Source organism: Columba livia, chromosome 6, assembly GCF_036013475.1.
Source record: "Columba livia isolate bColLiv1 breed racing homer chromosome 6, bColLiv1.pat.W.v2, whole genome shotgun sequence".
Classification (NCBI taxonomy): Eukaryota; Metazoa; Chordata; class Aves; order Columbiformes; family Columbidae; genus Columba; species Columba livia.
Genome location: NC_088607.1, coordinates 3,886,987 through 3,907,025, shown reverse-complemented (window position 1 = coordinate 3,907,025; position 20,039 = coordinate 3,886,987). Strand labels below are relative to the sequence as shown.

The 20,039-nt window shown below is 47.6% G+C and overlaps 2 protein-coding genes across 11 annotated transcripts in view; one reads left to right on the top strand and one right to left on the bottom strand.

The window, feature by feature from the left end:
• The window catches only part of ZRANB1 (zinc finger RANBP2-type containing 1), a 40,611-nt gene extending 33,311 nt beyond the window's left edge, over positions 1 to 7,300 (top strand). For all 3 annotated transcript variants that reach the window (XM_065066757.1, XM_065066756.1, XM_065066758.1), the window contains exons 9-11: positions 637 to 766; positions 3,401 to 3,630; positions 4,553 to 7,300. In XM_065066757.1, coding sequence (XP_064922829.1) covers positions 637 to 766; positions 3,401 to 3,630; positions 4,553 to 4,771 — 579 coding nt within the window. In that variant the 3' untranslated portion in view covers positions 4,772 to 7,300. The remainder of the gene's footprint in view (positions 1 to 636; positions 767 to 3,400; positions 3,631 to 4,552) is intronic.
• Positions 7,301 to 9,010: 1,710 nt separating this feature from the next.
• Positions 9,011 to 20,039, bottom strand: part of CTBP2 (C-terminal binding protein 2) — a 139,768-nt gene continuing 128,739 nt past the window's right edge. For all 8 annotated transcript variants that reach the window (XM_065066753.1, XM_065066752.1, XM_065066754.1 and 5 more), the window contains 7 exons: positions 19,692 to 19,836; positions 17,601 to 17,807; positions 15,790 to 16,004; positions 14,940 to 15,070; positions 14,101 to 14,228; positions 13,217 to 13,334; positions 9,011 to 10,491 (listed from right to left, as the gene is read on the bottom strand). In XM_065066753.1, coding sequence (XP_064922825.1) covers positions 10,311 to 10,491; positions 13,217 to 13,334; positions 14,101 to 14,228; positions 14,940 to 15,070; positions 15,790 to 16,004; positions 17,601 to 17,807; positions 19,692 to 19,836 — 1,125 coding nt within the window. In that variant the 3' untranslated portion in view covers positions 9,011 to 10,310. The remainder of the gene's footprint in view (positions 10,492 to 13,216; positions 13,335 to 14,100; positions 14,229 to 14,939; positions 15,071 to 15,789; positions 16,005 to 17,600; positions 17,808 to 19,691; positions 19,837 to 20,039) is intronic.

The following is a 20,039-nucleotide window of genomic DNA, read 5'->3' as shown; positions in this document are numbered from 1 at the left end:
CTGCCAAGGTGGAAAAGTTCATTTAAAATTCTAATTTTTGAGCTTACTGTTGAGCAGGACGGTGCAAACAGCTCTGGCTCTTTTGGTGTAGAATAACAGACAATTGTCTATTTAATGTCCTGCAGCACTTACCTCCTAGAACATACATCTCTGAGCTCACATGGCTTAAACTGGCAAGCTGATGGTTTATAACCCCCTTCCGAAATGAGATTTACATTCCTATAAGTTTAGCTCCTCTTTTAAAGCATAAACATGAATTTGCTGCTGTTTTCTTGTGACTTGTTGTAGATGTGCTCTTTTCCTATCATCCAAAGGTATTTAACTCAGCCTTGCCTTAGATAAGTGAATTATTTTTAGACTAAACATTATGTACAGTTTCATTTCTAGGTGGGCAGTGATTGAATCTGGGCAATAGGACAAAGAATTATTACTGACAGATTAAGTTCTTGTGCAAGCTGAAATGTTTTTGCTTATTTCCAACTGATCTGTAATACTCTTCCAGTCTTCTGTTTTTCCTGTCAAAACGAGATGACTCTTAAGAGCATTTTTCTGTCTCAGATTGAGACTATATTTCAAATTTCCAAGTAGAGATGGATAGGTTCTGTTTCACGTCTTGTCTTTCTTTGTTTGGTCCAGCCTGGAGCAAGTTTGGAGCAGACACACATTTTTGTACTTGCACATATTCTTAGAAGACCAATTATAGTTTATGGAGTAAAATATTATAAGAGTTTCCGAGGAGAAACATTAGGATATACCCGCTTTCAAGGTAAGCCTTTAGCTTTTCAAATTGAGTTGTCAAAAAGGTTCAGCTTTAAATGATAAAGTCGTTGAAGGGTGAGCGACATGAAACCACCAGCTGGAAGAGGATGGAATCATGTTGTGTGTAAATTTTCCATAGCTATTAAAAAGAACATACCAATCCCCTTAAAACTTGCACTTTTTCATTGTATGGTGAGCATGCTGCCCGTAGCCACAGGGAGAATATATTTTGCCCTCCTCTCAATGTGCCTTTAGTCTGTAATTCCTGTGGAATATTTGGTTGTGAGGACTCACCAGTTGTGTGGTTTGTACTGCTGGGAGACACGGGAGGTTTAATAAATGGGATTTGCAGTTCTGTTCATGTGTGGTACTAATGGCTGCAAGTGTTCGTTTTAGAAACTAAACCATATTGAGCGTAGAGCTGGGCCAGGCAGGCAGGACGTGGTGGCATCGGCTGAGCTCGTCACCAGAGTTTCGGGACGAAGGGACGTGTCCCATCACTCCACAGCAGCGTTTGTGAAGCAGCCCCTTAGAGCAGTGAAAAGGAGTCACCCGTAAAGCCAGAGGGAAAGGGGTATGAAGAAGGGTTGAGGAATCAAAGCAGGGCGGAGCAAAAAAGCTGAGCTTTTCTTTTGGCTTATTAAAGTACAAGAGGTGGCAACGTGGATGTTTGGTGTGGAGGCTGAAAGGGAAGGAGTTCTGTTCGTAAATGCTCTACCAAGAGTTGTTATGCGAGGTGTAAGATTAGGTAGCTTAGTTACGATTACAAAATATTGGTCGACTGATAATGTCAATCGTGCTTTCTGCAAAAGTGAATTCCATGACGTAGTTAAAAGGGAGTTTTAAAAATGTATCTGTGCTTCAGTAATTCACACTTTCCGGCAAGTGTGATGTAAATACCGACCTGTTTATCAGGCAGTACTGTAATTCTGCGTAGCTGGATCAGGTTCTTTCTCCTATTGTAGCAGCGTAGCCATCCTTGAGACAAATACAAAGATGTCCAGCTGACTCAGTCCAGTTTTGCTTAGAAATTTGTTTGTGGATTTCTAAAGAGTGTTTTATTGGAGATGATAAAATGATGGACTGTGAAAGAACAGTTAGTTGTGTGATAACCCAAATCTGAAGTGTCAGATATTTGCTTTTAACTCTAAGGATGAGTAGTTTGTCAAATGTTTTTATTTTATCCGCTGGGCATGGAGCAGACAAGTGTTACATGGCCTAAATGTGCTGAAATTGTTGTCTTGCTCCATGAACCAGACGGTAAGCGGGTGTCTGGACAACCTTTCGCTAGACACGCGTCTCCAGGAATTCAGTCAGACAAATATTTACACCTCACGGTTCGCTCGCCGCATCCATCCGTACATAGAAACACCAACAGTGAGCTTGGGCGTGCTGTGTCAGGTTACCTGCACGCACTTCTGCCCCTGTCCAGCCACGTTTCTGTGGTCAATTAAATGCCGGCGGCAGAGCCGAAACCAAACAGCCGTGGGGCTGGGACCAGTGTGGGCTGCCAAATGGTACGAGATTTGCTGTTCTGGGCCAGGATGTTGGTGACGCTTTGAGGAGTCCTTGGGCTTCTCCGATGTGCTTTAAGGTCACATTCACCAATAAAAAAAAGCAAAGATTGATTGTGGGTTGTAACAGAGATGGGAAACAGTCTGTAGCACCTTGGAAGGTGCTGTAAGCCTCCAGAATTTCCTGTGCAGTGTTGCCATCCCTCTCTGGCGGTTGGAGCCGTGTTTTGCTGCGGCGCCCGTTCCCCGCGCGGGCAGCAGCCGCACCAGGCCGGGTTGCTGTGCTACATGTGCGTTGCAGTTTACGGGCGGCTATTTTTAAACCGTCACAAGGTGAGGCAAGTTGTGCCCAAGTCTTGCAGCGCTACTCACCAAGAGTTATTTGTCTTCCTAGAAGAAGAGTTCTGGGTTTATTTTGAGACTTCGCACTTCCAGCAAATGACCGTCTTCATTGCTAAAAATGGGGGGGATTAAAAAACCAGCGCGGTTTCTTTCAGAATCTGACATCAGTAATTTATCTGAGCAAAATAGCAGCAGCTTTTGGGTTGGTTTTTTTGAGACCATATGTGTATAATTGATGTGGGTTAATTTAATCTATGAGTACAATGTTTATGAGAAGTCTTGTCTCCGGGATGGGCTGCATACTTAGGTGCTGAATGATATTTTGTGCGGTAAGTTCTTCTAAGTTTTGTAGGCAGACGGAATCTTTTCCCGGTCAAAACAGACATCTGACTGTAGATTTATTTCTGTAAAGCAGAATTTTTCTTTGCTATAGTTTGTTTTTAATAAGAGTTACCAAACATGGAAAACTGCATTTCTAACCTTATTTTTTGCTCATCACTCTACTGTAGACCGTAAATTTTAGGGGAATGGTAATGTGGTGTTTTTTGTAATGGCTTTTATGTCTAAACTTGTACAGTTGCAGAGTTACTCGACTAATCTCAAGTTAATAATAATTAGCTGTACTGAAAAGTGTGGCCTATATTAGCGCAGGCCAAACCAAGTGCGTTTTCAATGCTTGTTAATGTGCTGCTGCTATTGTGTTTAGCCGAAATAAAAGGTTTGTATCAAAATTTGTTATTGAACGCTGTCGTTCTGACTCTTACCCTTGTCTTCCCCTGCCCTAGGTGTGTATTTGCCTTTGTTATGGGAACAGAGTTTTTGTTGGAAAAGTCCGATCGCTCTGGGCTACACGAGGGGCCATTTCTCCGCTCTGGTTGCCATGGAGAACGATGGTTACGGCAACCGCGGCGCTGGTGCTAACCTGAACACTGATGACGACGTTACTGTTACTTTTCTACCGCTGGTGGACAGCGAGAGGAAGTTATTGCACATTCACTTCCTCTCTGCTCAGGAGGTAAGAAATCCTTGTGTATCTGGTGGCCTTTTTCACTGTAACCCCCACCTCGTTTTGCAGTTCAGATAATTACAAGGAATATGCTGCTCTGTTTAATTAATATTGCTCCTTCCCAATCATTTCAGGTGATTCTGAAAGAGACTTTCCCACAAATTTGATGCTTATTTACAGATCTGTAAATTGAAAGTGACTTTACTGTGCATATTACTACATGTGTACCTTGAAAAGGACCCAGAAATAAGGATTCTGATGCTGACACAAGACTGAAATATGCTGCTTTTTTTTCAGCGTGCAATATAACGATTGGGCAGTGGTTACAGCATGCTCTGCCTCTTTTATAATGAATCTCAACTCATTTCTCCTTTAACTATGATAAAGACAGGGAACCACTTCAGTAAAGTGTGTATGTGGGGAAGGGAGGGCTGGAAAACCTTTAGGAGTTGCAAAAAGCGGGTATCCTATAGGTAAAGGAGGAAAAGTATGGGCTTTATCCTATAGGTAAAGGAGGAAAAGTATGGGCTTTAAGTGTGGAGAGGGATATTTTCTTAGAGAACCATGACATTTGTAATGTCTTACAGGAGGAAATGTTTAATGTCAAGAACGACAGACTCCTGAAAACTGCTTTGTAAAGCCAGAAGGCACTTTTAGGACTTACCTGCTTATGTTGTGACTCCAGAAGTAGTTAGTTGCTCACAGTAATTGAAGTATAGCAAGGCTATATTGGAAATACACGTCTAGAAGAATAGGTGGATGGTATTTTGAGAGCCTTTCACATTTTGGTTGAAAACGGCATGTGCGTCTGTTTGGCTTTTGGAGACTCCTGCCCCCCCCAGCCCGGCTGCTCCAGAGCATCACGGGGGGATGATTTAAAGTTGCTGGTGATGTTTCAAACCTCGTTCTCCCTCCTTTTGTCTCCCCAAAGATCGGTAACGAGGAGCAGCAGGAGAAGCTGCTGCGGGAGTGGCTGGACTGCTGCGTGACCGAGGGGGGGGTCCTGGTGGCCATGCAGAAGAGCTCACGCCGCCGCAACCACCCCCTGGTCACCCAGATGGTGGAGAAGTGGCTGGATCGCTACCGGCAGATCCGGCCCTGCACGTCCCTTTCCGACGGCGAGGAAGACGAGGATGACGACGACGAGTGACGGCGAATGCACGGAGAGTGAAGCAGCGCGGAGCGTCCGAGCCGGAGTTCGCCTTGTGCTCCAGCAGTTGGTTGTGGAGCGACCCAATTCTAGGAGAGAACGTGCTGTAAAGGATTTATTCTGACTGGCGTGGAGAGAGTTCTAGAAGCTGCGTGAAGAGAGCGAAACGGGCTGGACTACAGTTTGTATAAAAACAAAAACAAAAAACAGCTGATTTTATTATCAAGACAGAAAAAAACCACAACAAACCACCAACAAACGTTTTTTCTTTCTGATTGTAAATCTGTCTATAAATGTACCGCATGTGGTTGTGTAAGAGGTTGTGTAATAGGAAAAGTATACCAGCATCCTACTTATCGCAAAGAGATGTTTCCAATAAGGGCGCTTAGGAAAGCACATGTTGCATATCGCCGCCCTCCGAGGTTCTTTTATGGTAGAACTTGGTATTCTCCATCACCTTTTAGCTACTCTGACACGTTTCTGTGAAAGGCCCTTGTATGTGAAATCTCACTAGTGCCCAGGTCAGATTGTGAGGGTTTTTTTGTTTGCACAAAATATCCACAGCAAGTCAGAAGCAAAAATACATTCATTATTTTACTAGTATTTTAGTTCCAGCGGTGCCCGTATAATAAAAGCTCAACTCTGTGGAACAAACTGGAAGAGAAGCTAAATTTTCATTGAGTGAGATGATTTGTTTCCTGCACAAGTTGGGGATGATTTTTTTGTGTATTTTTTTCTTATAGTTAGATTGTTTTCAGTATACATAAGAATATTTATTCAGAGAAGTGACCTGAAATATAGGGATTTTATTCCCGCGAGCAAACACTACAGGAAATTGTGTGAAATCTGAGAGCTCAGCCGCGATTGAGAATTTCATGTCTTGCTGTGATACAAACTACGTCTCGTTTTACCGTTTATTCTCATCAACTTAAACACTGCTGCAAATGAACCCCCACCTTTTGGAAGGGTTCCTCCTCGCTCATGGAATCTAGTGAGAACACACTTGGCGGGTGGAATTAAAGAGAAGAATCTATGCTAAAGTTGTTTGTTAAAGGCACTGTGTTATATATTTCTCAGTATGTAAACCTGGGAATTTCTTGCATGTTGATTGATGTGGCCATACTTAAACTTATGTAAGTTCCTACGATTGTAAGTTCAGAGTATATTCTCCGGTAGAAATTTTATTATATTTGATAACTTTAGCCATGTAACCTGTAATGGATAAAGTTTATCTAAAAATCTCACTGAAACACTAAAGGTTAACGCCAGTTTTTACATATACAGTGCAATTCAGGTTGTCTTGAAAAGCACTTTTGATGGTGTGGTGGTTGAATAAGGAATTTTGAAGTAGATGAAATGGTTTTAATTAGAATTTGGAAAGAAGCCCCATAGCACATATTTTTATGTAGTTCAGAGCTATGGAAACCCTGAGGAACTTGCTGCTTTTTGTTCCAAATGCTGCTTAGATGGTGTTGAAACGTGCGCAACTCCTACAGAAACGTGGTGACGACACCAAAAGGATCGAAAGAATGATGTACTGTATTAACTTAGCAACTTTCCCATCACAGATTCCACTGGGGTTTATTAGGAAACATCTCCACCGTTGGTTATTTTGGCCATTAGATCTCTGACTGGTGCATGTGCAGACGTTCAGGTGAAAGAACGCATGAATATCCGCAACGTGCGCACGAGTTACCTGACGGAAACAGGCAAACCGCAGATCCTGAAGAGGTTCTTCAAGCATAGGGGCCTATTTCAAATTTGCTTTCTAAATTTTGGTTGTGTTTTTCCCCTTACCCTGTCCAGCTGAGACTCACAGCTTTTCTGTTGGGAACCGAGAACACGAGAGTTTCCGTGATCTGAGCTGGTCTGTGCGATGTGTTTTCCCTTGTGGTGTAACCCAGAAGTTCTGCTAGGTCAGGACTAAGTGTGCCAGCGTACGTACAATAGCCAGACCACTGTAAGCTCAGATCCCGGCTTACCTAGGCCTCACTTCCCTGCGCAGACCATTCAAATGGGCGAAAGGATGAGCTTTCCTTTAGCAGGCGCCTCCGAGGGGCGCGCGAAACGCCACGCGGAGTTTCACGTCCCGCTCCCCCCTTTGCTTTCCGCAGTCCCGTTCCGTTCGAGGGAGTTTAAGCTTCCTCCTAACATGGGGAGATGAAACCAATGTGAAATCTGCCTTGAGCCGCGCATGCCTTCCCGCCTCCCTCGCTGTCCTGGGCAGCTGCCGTGCGGCCCCAGCGTCCCCGTGGCAAGTTCAAGTTCAGCGCTGCAGCCAGTCCGGGCTGTTTCTCAGCCGCATGCGCCGCGCTCGCCGCAATTTCTCTCCTCCTGGCCTGAGAGGAACAGTCCTGGTACTTCCGAGCTTTCCTTGATCGTTATTGTTCTGTTCCCATGTGCTGTACAATGGTATGTTCAGGTTTAACACGCTTCACGGGTCATTTCGGGACTGGTGAAGTATCTTATTTTTCAAAAATCAAAGTGATCCGAACCTCATGTACCTGTAGATTAAAGAGATGCAACCCCCTTGCTTTGTGCGAGCGCAGTACTCGGTCTATGTCAATGGGTTCTCCTTGAGTTACACACTTGGAAGTTTACAAATACTGAGATTAATTTGCAGGTGTGCTCCCTTGCAGCTTGTTGGCAAGTTCTGCTCTTTTAGCCAAGTATATCTATACATACAATTGGGTTCCTCAGTTATTTTCCTCACATTATTGCTTGCGGTAGCACACGCTTTTCTAGCGCAGAACTTGGCTTTTCATCGCTACCTCCTTTCCGTGTTTGGTTTTTCTTTTTTCCAGTTTTATTTATAAATTCTGTAGTGAAAATCCCTGTATTTCTTTTGTTTCTAATATATTAAAATTTAGTAATTCTGCATTCTCCTAAAGTTCTGCTGCATGGCTTGTGGCTAGATTGTGTTTGCTCCATTAACCAAACCAATTTGTGTGCGTTTAGACACCTTTCCTTAACTGCTGCTTTTCCATTTTTCCCCTTTTGTTCAGTAACTTCCCTTAACCCCCTTTTTTTAAGGTTTTATTCAGTGTCTGTTGCCTTCAAGCTGCTTGTTTTAAGCTACTGCCACCCACTGTCACCAGAGGCTCCTGAGCGTGACCCCGCGCTGCGGCTCCGTCAGCAAAGCCACCGCGCAAACCTCCGCCACCAACAGTTCATCTCATTTCTTTGCCCAAATAATCTGCTTCGGCGCGTTGGAATCGCGACGGTGCTCATCCCCTTCTGCTTCGGTGTCGTCTTTGTGTGTTGCTGGTGTTGGCGCCGCAGGCGCTGGAAGCCCAAGAGCCGGGGGGAAAGTGCCAAACCCGCGTCCTGTGGTTTGTAACCCCGGGGGCTGCTCGTTCCTACTCCCGGTGAGCTCGCGGCGCTCTGGCAGCACTCGCTGGCTGCTTCTGGTCCGTCCGTGGTTTGGGTGAAGAGGGACGTTGGGTGGAAACCGCAGCGTTTGCCCTTTTCTGCGGGGTTTGAGCTGAGCCTCTCGCTGTCCCGGTGCAGTCGGCTGCTGGCAAACGATGCTCCAGGATCCTGCGACACCCACCTGGGGTGCAGCTCCTTATTCAAACCCAAATGCAAGTACCAGAGCTGCTTGATTTTTAAAACAACTCTAAACCGCCCTTTGGTATTTCCCGAATACCTTTGCTGCAACTGACCTGTTTAATCCTGGTTTCTCATGACGCTCACGGACCATCAGATGTGCCGTGTCCCGTGGTCACGCTATGAAACCTGGCCTCTCTGAAACGTGTTTGAAGCTGATCACTAGTTTTCAGTTTGATATAAATCAAACAAAATACAGAGTTTTGTAACGCAGACATCCTTTTGGTTTCAGTTTTCTAGTCTTTGCGCCATGAAAGGGCAGAACGGGCCTTTTCTCCAGCCAGGCTTGGAGCCGCTCGCGCCTCCCGGGCACATTTTCCGCTTTGTTCCCAGCGCCCCGTGTCTCGAGCAGGTACAACGAATACTGGAGGTGTAGCTGCCTTCCTAGCTTAATGGAAACCCTGGTGATCTTTTTAACATCCCATTTGATGTTAAATACTCACAAATTCTAAGTTTACAGCTCACGGGTAGCACGACCTGGATAGGAACTGAAAGTGAGCGTTTCCCAGCAGTTTTAAAGCTGAGCTGCACACGGCGTTTCTCAAAGCCTGGTTTTGGAGTTACATTTCTCTCCCTTAATTGTGTTCTCAAGGTCTTCAACTTAAAGCGAGAGCTCTTACCTTTCAGAAATTATAGAAATTTTATCACTTTTTATTGAAAACTGCACTGAACGCTAAATGTCCACCTTTACAAGAAACAAATACAATTAACAGTAACACACTAAAACAAAACATACTTCTGATAGCCATTGGTATTTTTTCTGTTTGGGACAGCTTACGATTTTTGTCACAGAAACAGGAATGTACCCATACAAAGGCTCAAAATAGGCCATCTCTTTTAAAACCAAAAAAAAAGGCGATGATTCACAAAAGACTATGAATATAACATGTAACTAGTTGATACAAATCTAATAGGATTTGTTAAAATCAGTCACATCTAATAACACATTTTGAAGTGTTCTTGTATAAAATAGCACGTGAAGAAAAGAAGACTTTTATCAATGTCTAAAAAAGTGGGGTTTGTTCATAGACAGTCTGACAAGTTACCATAAAAAGTGTTTCCTGAGACATAAGGAAATGCAACATTATTCTTGAACCCTTTCCAGCTCAAGACTTCTTTTTTTCCACTTGATAAAATAGCTGCAGATTTAAAACTGAGAAAATATATTTGAGTACAAATAGTGCGTGAAACTTAATACTTTCTTCCTTTTTTTTTTTTTCTTTTTTTCCTTTTTTTCTCTTTTTTTTTAGATTTTTCTCTTCTCGCATCATTGCAGGGCGCAAGTGAATGCACAGCTACTTTATTCAGTGTATTGGGCAGTTTGGTTTCTCCTCCTGAAAGGCAACTCCTGTCACACGTCACTGGCCCTGGGACACTGCAAAAAGGATCGTTCTTATTATTACAATTATTCTTCTAAGCCAGTACTGACGCCTCCCGTTAGAACAGGAAACCAGATACAAGAGTAAGGAAAGGGCTGAAGCCACATAATGGTTTCCTCTTACATTTCTGTTAACTCTGTAAGGATTGTTTAATGCCATGGTTTGAAACAGGTGCAGAAGCCCTGCTCGTCCCAAAGAACGGAGGGAGAAAAGAGCCATTTTTATTCATGTGATTGATGCACAGATGAAGGAAACTTAACACACAAGAACAGAAGTTGATCAGTAACGTATCGCATCCTAGTTTGCCGCGCTTCAGTAAGCAGGTGACTCCTGAGGGCTTCTCCCCGCTCTCGACCGCGATCGCTTTGTCCTTAACACTGGAACATCAATGATGCGTCTGTCCAAAATCAACGTTACAAATTTCGTATCAAATTAATTTTTAGTTCATGTATAACTTCTTCTCCAATGTCTCTTGGTCCCAAGTTTATTTAGTGATTTTTATTTTATTTTTTTTTTTTTTAAATTTTCAATTTTATTTTTTAAATTATCTGCTATTGCTCGTTGGGATGTTCCCTGTTGTCCCCGTGTTTTGTGGGCTGGTTGGGAGACGGAGCTTGGGAGGGATGTGCCACGGTGGGGAGGTTGTGTGTGACGGGGATGCCTCCGGGAATGATGCCCTCCATGGCGGCCGGGATCCCCCCCGGGGCCACGCTCACCATCCCCGGCGGGTACCTGGGGGACAGAGAGAGGAACAGGCCCATCACCAACCACCGCCACCAGAGAGACTCTTCTCTTCTGCAGCCAGGGGACAGCTCGAGGTTAAACCAATGCCGCTGGGGGGAAAACTGCTGCTTTCTCTCATTTAATGTGCGTGACCCTCCGCTGCTTTATCCTCCCAGTCCTGCACAAGCACTGACAGCCCTGGCAATGGATGCTGATGCATCTGGATGCTGATGCATTTGGATGCTGACGCATTTAGATGCTGACGCATTTAACTTCTTACATTCCCAACTATTTGCAAAGAGCACTGGTGTAGGCTTAATGCCCCAGCTCAAAGTACTGATTTACACACCAAAACTGTCCGTGTATGTGAGTTTTTTGGGGATTTTTTCAATTTGTTTTGTGATGGAGTATCTGAGTGCCGGCTCTGCCTCGTGAGCCAACACCGTTTGTACTTAGAAAGGAGGGGAAGCAAGTTTTATTTATATCCAGTGCTTTTTCACACATGTAAAAAAACCCTGAACGCTCCGCTGCTAGGGGAGAGATGCGGATAATGCCGAGAAAGTCAGTATTTCCTATTAATTATCAAGGTGTTTTACATGAAGTTGGCTTGTTCTAAACCTTCATTGCATTGTTTGCCTGAACTCAACACTTTTAATACTAAAAGCACATACTAGAGATGTGATACTGTGTCCTATAGTAATAATTTCCTCGTGCTTAATGTTGCGAGGAGGCAAATAATTTTTGCCAATGAGCTGAGGGAATAGAAAACAACGGGTATAAATAAATTCCAGCCCCCTACCCAGGCTCTCCTGTTCTGTTCATGGCCCCAATCCGGGCTGAGTGTAAACGCCCTGTGTCTGAGCCAGAAGATCTGAATCAACTGAAACCTTTATGCCTGAAACTGAAGTTTCTTGTCAGCAACACTCAAGCCCTCAGCCTGTTGTTAAGAGCTGTTTGAAGAGAAATCACTCGCTTGGAGAGTGCTTTTCCAAAAAGACTCTGCCTGATGCCTGGAAGTTGCAGCAGACTCCTAGGATCCCATTACTAGATGGGCACAAATTGATTTCCTTTACTATAAACCAAATGCCCTTGAGAAAAGGAACCACGTCGGACTAGAAGCTGTGCCTGTGTCAATCCTTTGCCTTCATGACACTGATTTCTACCTCCTCTTCTGTTTCTTTCCCTGTTCCTTTTCGTGGTCAGGCCTTTTGTTCTGCAGCTTTGCCTGTGGAGCTCTAGACTGGTCTTTGCTGGGTAATTCTGTACCAGCTGCAAACATTGCTGCACCACCATGGTGAGGTGTGGAGGATGGACACAGCCCTTGGGTAAGTGTCCTCCACTACGATATGGGGACTGTGGCTTGTTCTGTACCTTCTAACAGGCTGGTGAACCACAAGAAAGACTTTCTCTTGAAAAACGGGGTAAGGAATCATCTTGAATGCTCTCTGAAAAGCCAAAAGTGAGCTTGCTGCCTTCATCATCCCTGCACGCAAATACCTTTGGCCACCTACACCTGGGTGTAAGTTTTCCCTCTACGGAAGGTGAGCTGCATCTTCCTCAGGCAGCCAGAGAACGCAGCTGAAAAACGGGGTTCAAGCTTATCCGTCTTTCTAAGAGCTGGGGGAGCTATACGCATTCCAAGAAATAACATGGAGTTTGAGGAAGGAGAAGAAATGAGAATTTCTCGTGCTGTCCGCAGGGAAGATGTGATGTAGGGGCAACAAGGCGCAAACCCTCCGGACGTGGGACGCGTGGGGCCAGCGGGACTGAGCCAGAGCACCTCCCTGCTGCTGCCATCGCCGTGGAGGGAAAACCAGGAGAGAAAGGGAGGATTTACCTGCCCGTGGGGGCGGTGAGCTGAGCCTGGCTTACAGGGGCAAGGCTCCCACGGAGCCTGTGACAAGGGCCTGCAGAGGCGGGGGTTAAGCCGAGGCTCATCCTGGGGGACGGGCATCGCCCATGTGCATGCAGCAGAGCCGCCAGGGCAGGGCCGGGGGGTGTGCTCCCCAATTTGGAGGTTTCAGTCCATGTTCTGCCTTTCAAAGGAAGCGATCGCTGCCTGGGACCTGTGGGAAGGGCTGTGGCACGGGTGTTGCTTGCAGCCTGGTCCTCCTGATGCGCCCTGTGTTCGATTTTTTTGTACCCCAGAGTATTTTTAGCAATGGTGATACACTGAAGGCTGCCCAGCTCCGGCTGAGTCCTCATGCCTCACGTCTCCTACCGGCATGCTGTGAGCCGTCCTAAGTGGAGCAGTAAGTAACGCTAATCTCAGGGATTTAGGTGGAAATTAGGCCACTTGACTCTGGACCTGTATTTGGAGTTTTTACCCCGGTCATTAACCCACACGCAGGGCCAGGCTCGCAGCGCATGGACAGAACTGCAGAGCAAATCTGCAATCGCTTCTGCAGTTTAGTTGTGTCCAGCTTGCGGATGGGTCTGGGGGTCTTGGCGCTCATGGAGGTGTCACACAGGCGACTGCTGGCCCACCAGGACAAAGCTTTACAAATGGGAGGCTGTGTAAACCCCGTGGTTAAATGGAGCAGTGTGAGTAATCCCAGCGATGTGACTGCTGGTCCCCAGGGAGGGGGACTTTGCTGCCACCGGCTGAGCTGATGCAGCAGCTGTTGCTTGTGCTTTTGTGCTCAGCTCACAGCTGGAATCCCAAACCCAACCTCTACAGTGGATCCCAGTGCCACCGCGGTGGTGACAGTGACAGTCCCATTCTCTGGCTTACCTGTACGTGGCACCATTGAGCTCTGGATGAATTGCTTGCTGATCTATTACTGACCATGGAGCTGTTGTGACAAAGAATTCCTTATTCACACAATTCCTTAGGCTTTCTGGGATGCGCCCTGGAGTTGGAAATAAAGGCGAGTACATGTCAGGCAAGTCCCAGCTCTATCACCTTCTGATATAAGCTACAATTTTTCCATTTCACTGTATTTGTTAGTATAGAGGCAGGGGGGAGAGGCACAGAAACCCCGTATCCCTTGTGTCAGGAGGATGTTTCGGCTCCCAAAGTCCAGGGTTGGAGACCAGTTTCCTACCCTGAGTCTCAACTTTCTGCTTTCAGAAAAGCAGTTGCCGTGAGCCTGCTGATCTCAGAGGCTACCCGGACATGGAGCTGTGTGCTCAAGAGGGGCGATTTTTAGGACAAGAGAACCACTCCTTTGCTGGAGTATCGTGTCCAGCATCTTGAAGCAAGGCCTGGGATGTCTCCAGGGATGGTTCATCCACCACCTCTCTGGCCAACCTGGGCCAGGCTCTCACCACCCTCAGGGCAACAATTCCTTCCTCATGTCCAGCCTGTCCTTTTCTTCCCAGTCACAGACACTGGTCTTTGCCATTGATGAGCCAGTGCCTTGTAGATTTAAAAAACCCAAATAAAACAACCAACCTAAACCTGCGAAAGCCCCTCACCCAAACACCAACGTGCCCAAATGACAGACAAGTAAAATCTGGTTTCTCAGCTCTTCTGCTCTGAAGAAAATCAGGGTTAGAGCCTTTCCCACTGTCCTGCTGAGACACAACCAAGGTCAGGCCCAGTCTCTGCCCCTCCTGGCTCCCGTTCCAGGTGCACATGTGAGTCAATGCTGGCTTTGCCATGGTGCCGGGTACCTGTGATCGCACGCCGGATTTCAGTAGCAGCAGCTTCTCTCATCTCTAGTGACGCCTGCTCGCTGTACCAAGCGGTGTGCGGAGTACAGATTAAATTAGGAGCATCTTTCAATGGGCCTTGAGCAAAACTGGCAGCAGGGAAAAAAAAAAAGATTAATCAATGTTTAAAAAGAGAATAAAATACGTTACGAATGGCAAAAGGCGCCTGCCAGCCCCAAATGGCCACGGATCGGCGGGGAGGAAGCATGGCTGCAGTGCAGGGCACACACCGAAAATGCGCCACACAAAGAGCCAACAGGGCTGAAAAATCAACCTGCGGGGTGGTTGTTCATAATGTTCCCACAGGAATAACGGCCTGGGGGTGTCTCGCAGCAGTCCAGGGATATGGGGACAGGCTGCAGGTCATCCAGCACGGGGTGGGCATGGGGGTTTGCCCTCTGCAGGAGTATAATTTCTGGTTTTTTTAAGAATTGTTGCTGAAAACACAAGCAAACTACTAGTACTACCCCATTCCGTGGTGAGAAAGCTGCGCTCCCACTTACAGCCATCCCCTTCCCAGCCAGCAGCAGCCTGTGGGCAAAAATGCCCAACACTCACACAGTAAATTTGTTCTCATGGACTAGCGAGTGCTGCTTTTTTTAACTAAACACAGGTTGATTTCTTGTTTTAAGCTCCCAGTGTCCCTTTGAACACCTGTAACCCTGGAGCCAGCCCAAACATGATGGATGCTGCGAGGTGCCAGGTCTTTTCTGAAGCCAGGACCACCCCCCAGCACTGGTGTTGTGTGAGAAGCTGTCGTGCACCCCGCGGACACGTCACAACCCAACAGAAAGCTTTACCTAAACGGTTCAGACTCGTGCACGTCGAGCGCAGCCCCTCGTATCCGTCCCTCCTTCAGGGCTTGAGTTAAGGCCTTCTCGTCCACCAGCCCCCCGCGCGCCGTGTTCACCAGGAACGCTCCCTGCCTCATCTGCCCGCGGACGGGGAGACAGAGAGAGGAGGGTCAGTTGGGTGCAGTGACCCCGATGCACAGTGGGTGTCCCGGGTGCCTCTGGCCGGGACTGCACCCGCTTTTTGTGCTGAGTGGCTTTGCTTTGTCCCTGAGCAATCCCCACCCTGCTGCATGTGGGTTTTCTACGCGAAGTCCCGCTCTGGCTGGTATTGGCAAGGAAAATCATAGAACCACTTCGGCTGGAAGAGACCCTTCAGATCATCGTGTCCAACCATAACGTAAATCTAGCACTAACCCATGTCCCTAAGAACCTCATCTATACATCTTTTAAACCCCTCCAGGGATGGTGACCCCACCGCTGCCCTGGGCAGCCCGTTCCAGTGCTTTACAACCCTTTCTGGGAAGAAATTGTTCCCAATATCCAACCTCAACCTCCCCTGGTGCAAACTGACGCTGTTTCCTCTTGTCCTATCGCTTGCTACTTGGGAGAAGAGACCAACACCCTCCATGCTACACGGGAACAGAGGGGCTGCTTACGTGGTAGCACGCCACCCCTCGGTAAACACCGTGGATGGTCTGTTGGGTGTAAACAGCTATTTTAGAGGACGTGCATGAGCCCTAAGGCGCTGTCTCGCTTGGCTGTGACTGCAGAGGGCCCCACGCATAGCACCGATGCTCAGGGTTTGCCCACTGAAGAGCAGAGCGCTCTCCTTGGTTGTGCACGCGAGGCGAGTTACCTGCTTAATCGTGAAGTCGTTGATAAGGTGGTGGTTATGTTCGTTAAGGTTACAGTGCAAGGAGACACAGTCGCTCTGGTAGAGCAGGTCCTGGAGCGTGTAGACTCGCTGGACGCCCAGGGACCTCTCGATCCCATCCTGCAGGTACGGGTCATAAAATATCACGTTGAAGCCGAACGCCTTGGCTCGGACTGCGACCGCCTGCGCAGTGCGACCTGTGTGCGAAGGAAAGAGGGGGTAATTTAACTGATTTAACTGATTCCCACCTTCACCTGGCTGAGCTGCACCGTGGCCTGATCCCCAACCTGCCGTGAGGGTCCCCTGGGACCTCCTGGGCTTCCAGGACAGCTCACAAATGGACATGGGCTGGAGGGCAAACCCACACCGCCTTGCACAGAGAGGGCTGTGCTTGTCCTAGCAAATGTGAGATGTTGTGTTAAAATGTTTAAAAAACAAATAAAATGAAGCATGAGGCCACTGGCACCTGCCAGCTCACGGTCACTGGAGCAGGTGGCACCATCTGTGGCCACGAAGGTCTGGTGGGGACAGCACAATGTGCGACTCAGCCCCAGCAATGTGCAGCTCCAGACATCACGGAGAGAAATAACGCTCTGTGGCGCTGTGTCCAGCAAGAAAAGCTGAAAAAGGGAATAAAAAAAAGCACTGCCTTTTTTAGGCAACTTGTTTGTGATAGGTCTTTACCCAGCCTCTCAATGAATACCCGGTTAATTGGGCATGACCAGTACAACTGTCATGGCTTGGAAGCAAAGGGCCAGCGCAGCCGCTGTGCTGGGGGTGTCGCTGGTCACCCCGTCTGTCCCTGCCACCGGGGCTGTGCAGGCTCTCTGTGCCAAGCCTCGACTATTTACTTATCTGTTAGTTTTTCCAGCTAGCAGTGGCAGGGAGGAGCAGTGTCCCCCTGTGCGTGCACACGCCTGACGCCGTCCCCGTGCACCAGCGATGCGCGGTTGGCACCAGCTGGGTGCCTGCATGGATGTCACACGCTGCCACCCTTGCCCTGTCAGACAGACGTGGGCTAACTCCAGCCTCCTGCTGTAACATCCCCCACCTTGCCTTGGTTTCCCCATTTAAACATGGTAATACACCAGCTTTTTGCACTAATTAGCCAAGGGCTTCGCAGGACAGCAGCATGAGGCAAGTGAGGGAAATGGCAGCTGCACAGAGAGCAAGTGGAAATAGTGCTGCGGTGTTTGTACCCCGTTCCTGGCCGGGGCTCCCTCAGCGGCAGCCAGAACTGCTCCCTAATCCAGCACCTCGCCAAATCTCCTCCACGCACATTTCTGCCACTCTGCAAGTGTCCGGCCACCAAGTGCTGAGTGGCCTTCTGCTGCCTGACTGCGCCTCCTGAACCCTGGTGCAATGGCCGGACTCTGCTCCCAAAAGGGACGTCCAGCAGCAGGTGCTGATGCTGAAACTATTGCTATGGGTGAACTGAAGGCAAACTTTGTTTTGTGCAGCCCTGCCACCATGCAGAGCAGAATGGCTCCGAAAGAGCTTGTTTGGTATAGCCTTGACTTGGGGATGGGATATTTTGGGGGAGGACAGCAGCACTACCATGTGTGGTGCCTCCTGGGGCACTGCTGGGTTTCCCCAGTGCTCCTCCAAGGGCTCAGCCAAGGGGCTCCTTCCCCAAAAAATGAGCACAAGATATTCTCTCTTCTTCATGCCAACCCACTGTAGTAATTCTGATTTTGAAAACGCTCATTTTAGGTCATTCCCAGGGCAAAGAATTGGTGCCGAGTCTCCCTTAAAGGCTGAAGCTCAGCGGGCAGTACCGTCAGCCAACGTACCGAAGCCGATGAGGCCGAGCGTCTCGCCGCGGATGCGCGCAGCGCCGGAGGCCACCTCCCGGATCTGCTCCACGCTCTGCACCCGCGTCCCTTCCCGCAGCGCCTGGTAGAGCCACGTGTTCCGCCGGTAGAGGTTGAGGACGTGGCAGACGGTGGAGTCGGCCGTCTCCTCCACGGCGGCCGAGGGGATATTGCAGACAGCGATCCCTGCAGAGGCAACAACCGCGGCTCAGGGGGTAACAGCAAAGCAGAGGGCCTCCCGGCCATTCACCCTCACACTTCCCAGCCAGCCCATCATTTGTTTTAAGCATTTGGAGTAATGTTTTCCCAAGGACATGCATGGTTTGTTTATAGCAGCCTGAAATCTCTGCAGAAGCCACTGAAACCGGTAATGCTCGGGGTTTCCCTGCACCTCGGCATCTCTCTGGAGTGAGGACAAGTGCAGATTCCAAGGGTGACAGCCACGCAGAGTAACCACAAGAGCAAAGGTTTGTTCTACAATATAAAGTCTTATTCTTGTTCAGCCTAATCTACCTTCAAAGCAAATTAAATCACGCTGGCAGAAGTCATTCCTTTTCTGCAACAAGACTGTTGAACCATTAAATGATTTAGGGACCAATAACTTGGTGCACCCGAGCAGGACGGTGCAGCAGGTCGGTGTGGCAGGGCCGGCTTCTCCTTCCACCACCATGTGCCAAAACAGCCAACCCAAACAACCGAGACCCCGTGCCGGAGCAGCAATCCCACCCCAGCACAGGTCTCCATAGCAGACCTTTTGTTCCCTTGCCACAAAACGTTCCTTTTAAATACCTGCTTGGAGCTGCAGGTATTAAATTAATGGAAAATGCCTCCCTGATCATTGTCCTGTCCAGGCTCTGGCTCAGTAACGCTTGTAAGGGCTTAATTCCTGTTCAGCAGATCTATGCTTTTATCTCACCGGATTCAATGCGATTTAAACACACATTTAAAGAGGGATGGGTATTTAAGTGCTTTCCTCACAGTGGAAGGGGATTTTCCTAATATCTTATTCTGTCCATATCTCCTACTTTTTCATGGTTTATACTCAAAATCAAAAATCGGCTTCCTGTCCGCCGGCCGATCTCACTGCTCCTAGGAACCCATTTTTCTGGTTTTGAAACTGTTTTCCACCCTGTGGCTGTTTGAAAGACCTACAGAAACCAGGAGAAAACTGACCCACCCTGCAGGGGGAAGAACTCACCACCAACCAACCCTGACAAGTGTCCACCTCTGCCTTTCAGGTGACGGGGACACAATGCTCACACTGTTCTTTAGTTTTGTGTCCCCAGGAGCAGGAGCTGCTGGCACAGGGAGTTAAATACCCACGGCAGATGGTTCAACACCAGCATCAATGGGTCCCACCAGCCCAGCCCACAAGACACAGGCTGTGTTTAGATGTTGGTCATTTATTGACTGCACAGTTTAAAAACTACCTTATGGAAAGCAATATCAAATAAACTTCACACTACATTTGTGGGTAGTCATTACATTTGCTACTCGAAACCACATCATTTGGCCACCCAATTTGCCAAGTATATAAAGAAGGATTATACCATGGTATCCCATTACTCTATTCGGTTTATTTTTCCTTTCTTGATGTTCAAAGCCTCAGAACATTGTTTTAATGGATAATAACAATAGGAGTTAAAAACATGAAGAAACCATTACATTGAGAAGACACTGTTCTCCTCTCAAAAGAAGAATAATTCACTATATTGAGAACTGCTTTTTTAGGAATGACTATTTGAAACTCTCTTATTGCAATTATCCTTGTAAAATGGCTCACATGAAACAGCTGTTATTCCTCACTTCCCCAGAGATAACCTTTAATACAAGGTATCCTAAACGCTATTGCAGGACTCTGTGATAGACTGAATCTCGGGATCAGATGATCAAAACCGGTTGTAACTCGGCGGCTAACATTACAGATACAATGAAGCTCTCCCAGCTGGGGGTGTGCAGATTGCCAAGGGCTTTGCCAGCGCGCTCCGGTGGGAAGCAGCAGGTACTGGTCCTGGTTTTAAAGACTCAAAAGGACACGGGAAGGAATTGGGGTGCAGAGCTGAGACCTACCAAGCTCGCCTGCGGCTTTGATGTCAATGTTGTCGTAGCCACTGCCTATTCGAACAATGACCCGTAAGGCCTTGAACTTCTCTAGATCTTCTCGAGTCAGCGTGATGGTGTGGTACATCATGGCCCCAACAGCTTCATTTAATACCTGGAAGAGAAAAGAGATGTCAGGAGCCACCAGGACACGTGGAGGGGATGCCCGCAGCTCCTGAGTCAGGAATATTACACGGTAAATCATTCTTTTTTAGTGCTGACCTACTGTCCGACCCAGGCATGGTGCAAGCTGACACTCCAGGTATCAGCGAAACCATCCGGTGTGTGACCCACCGACATCAAAGCCATTCCCTTAGG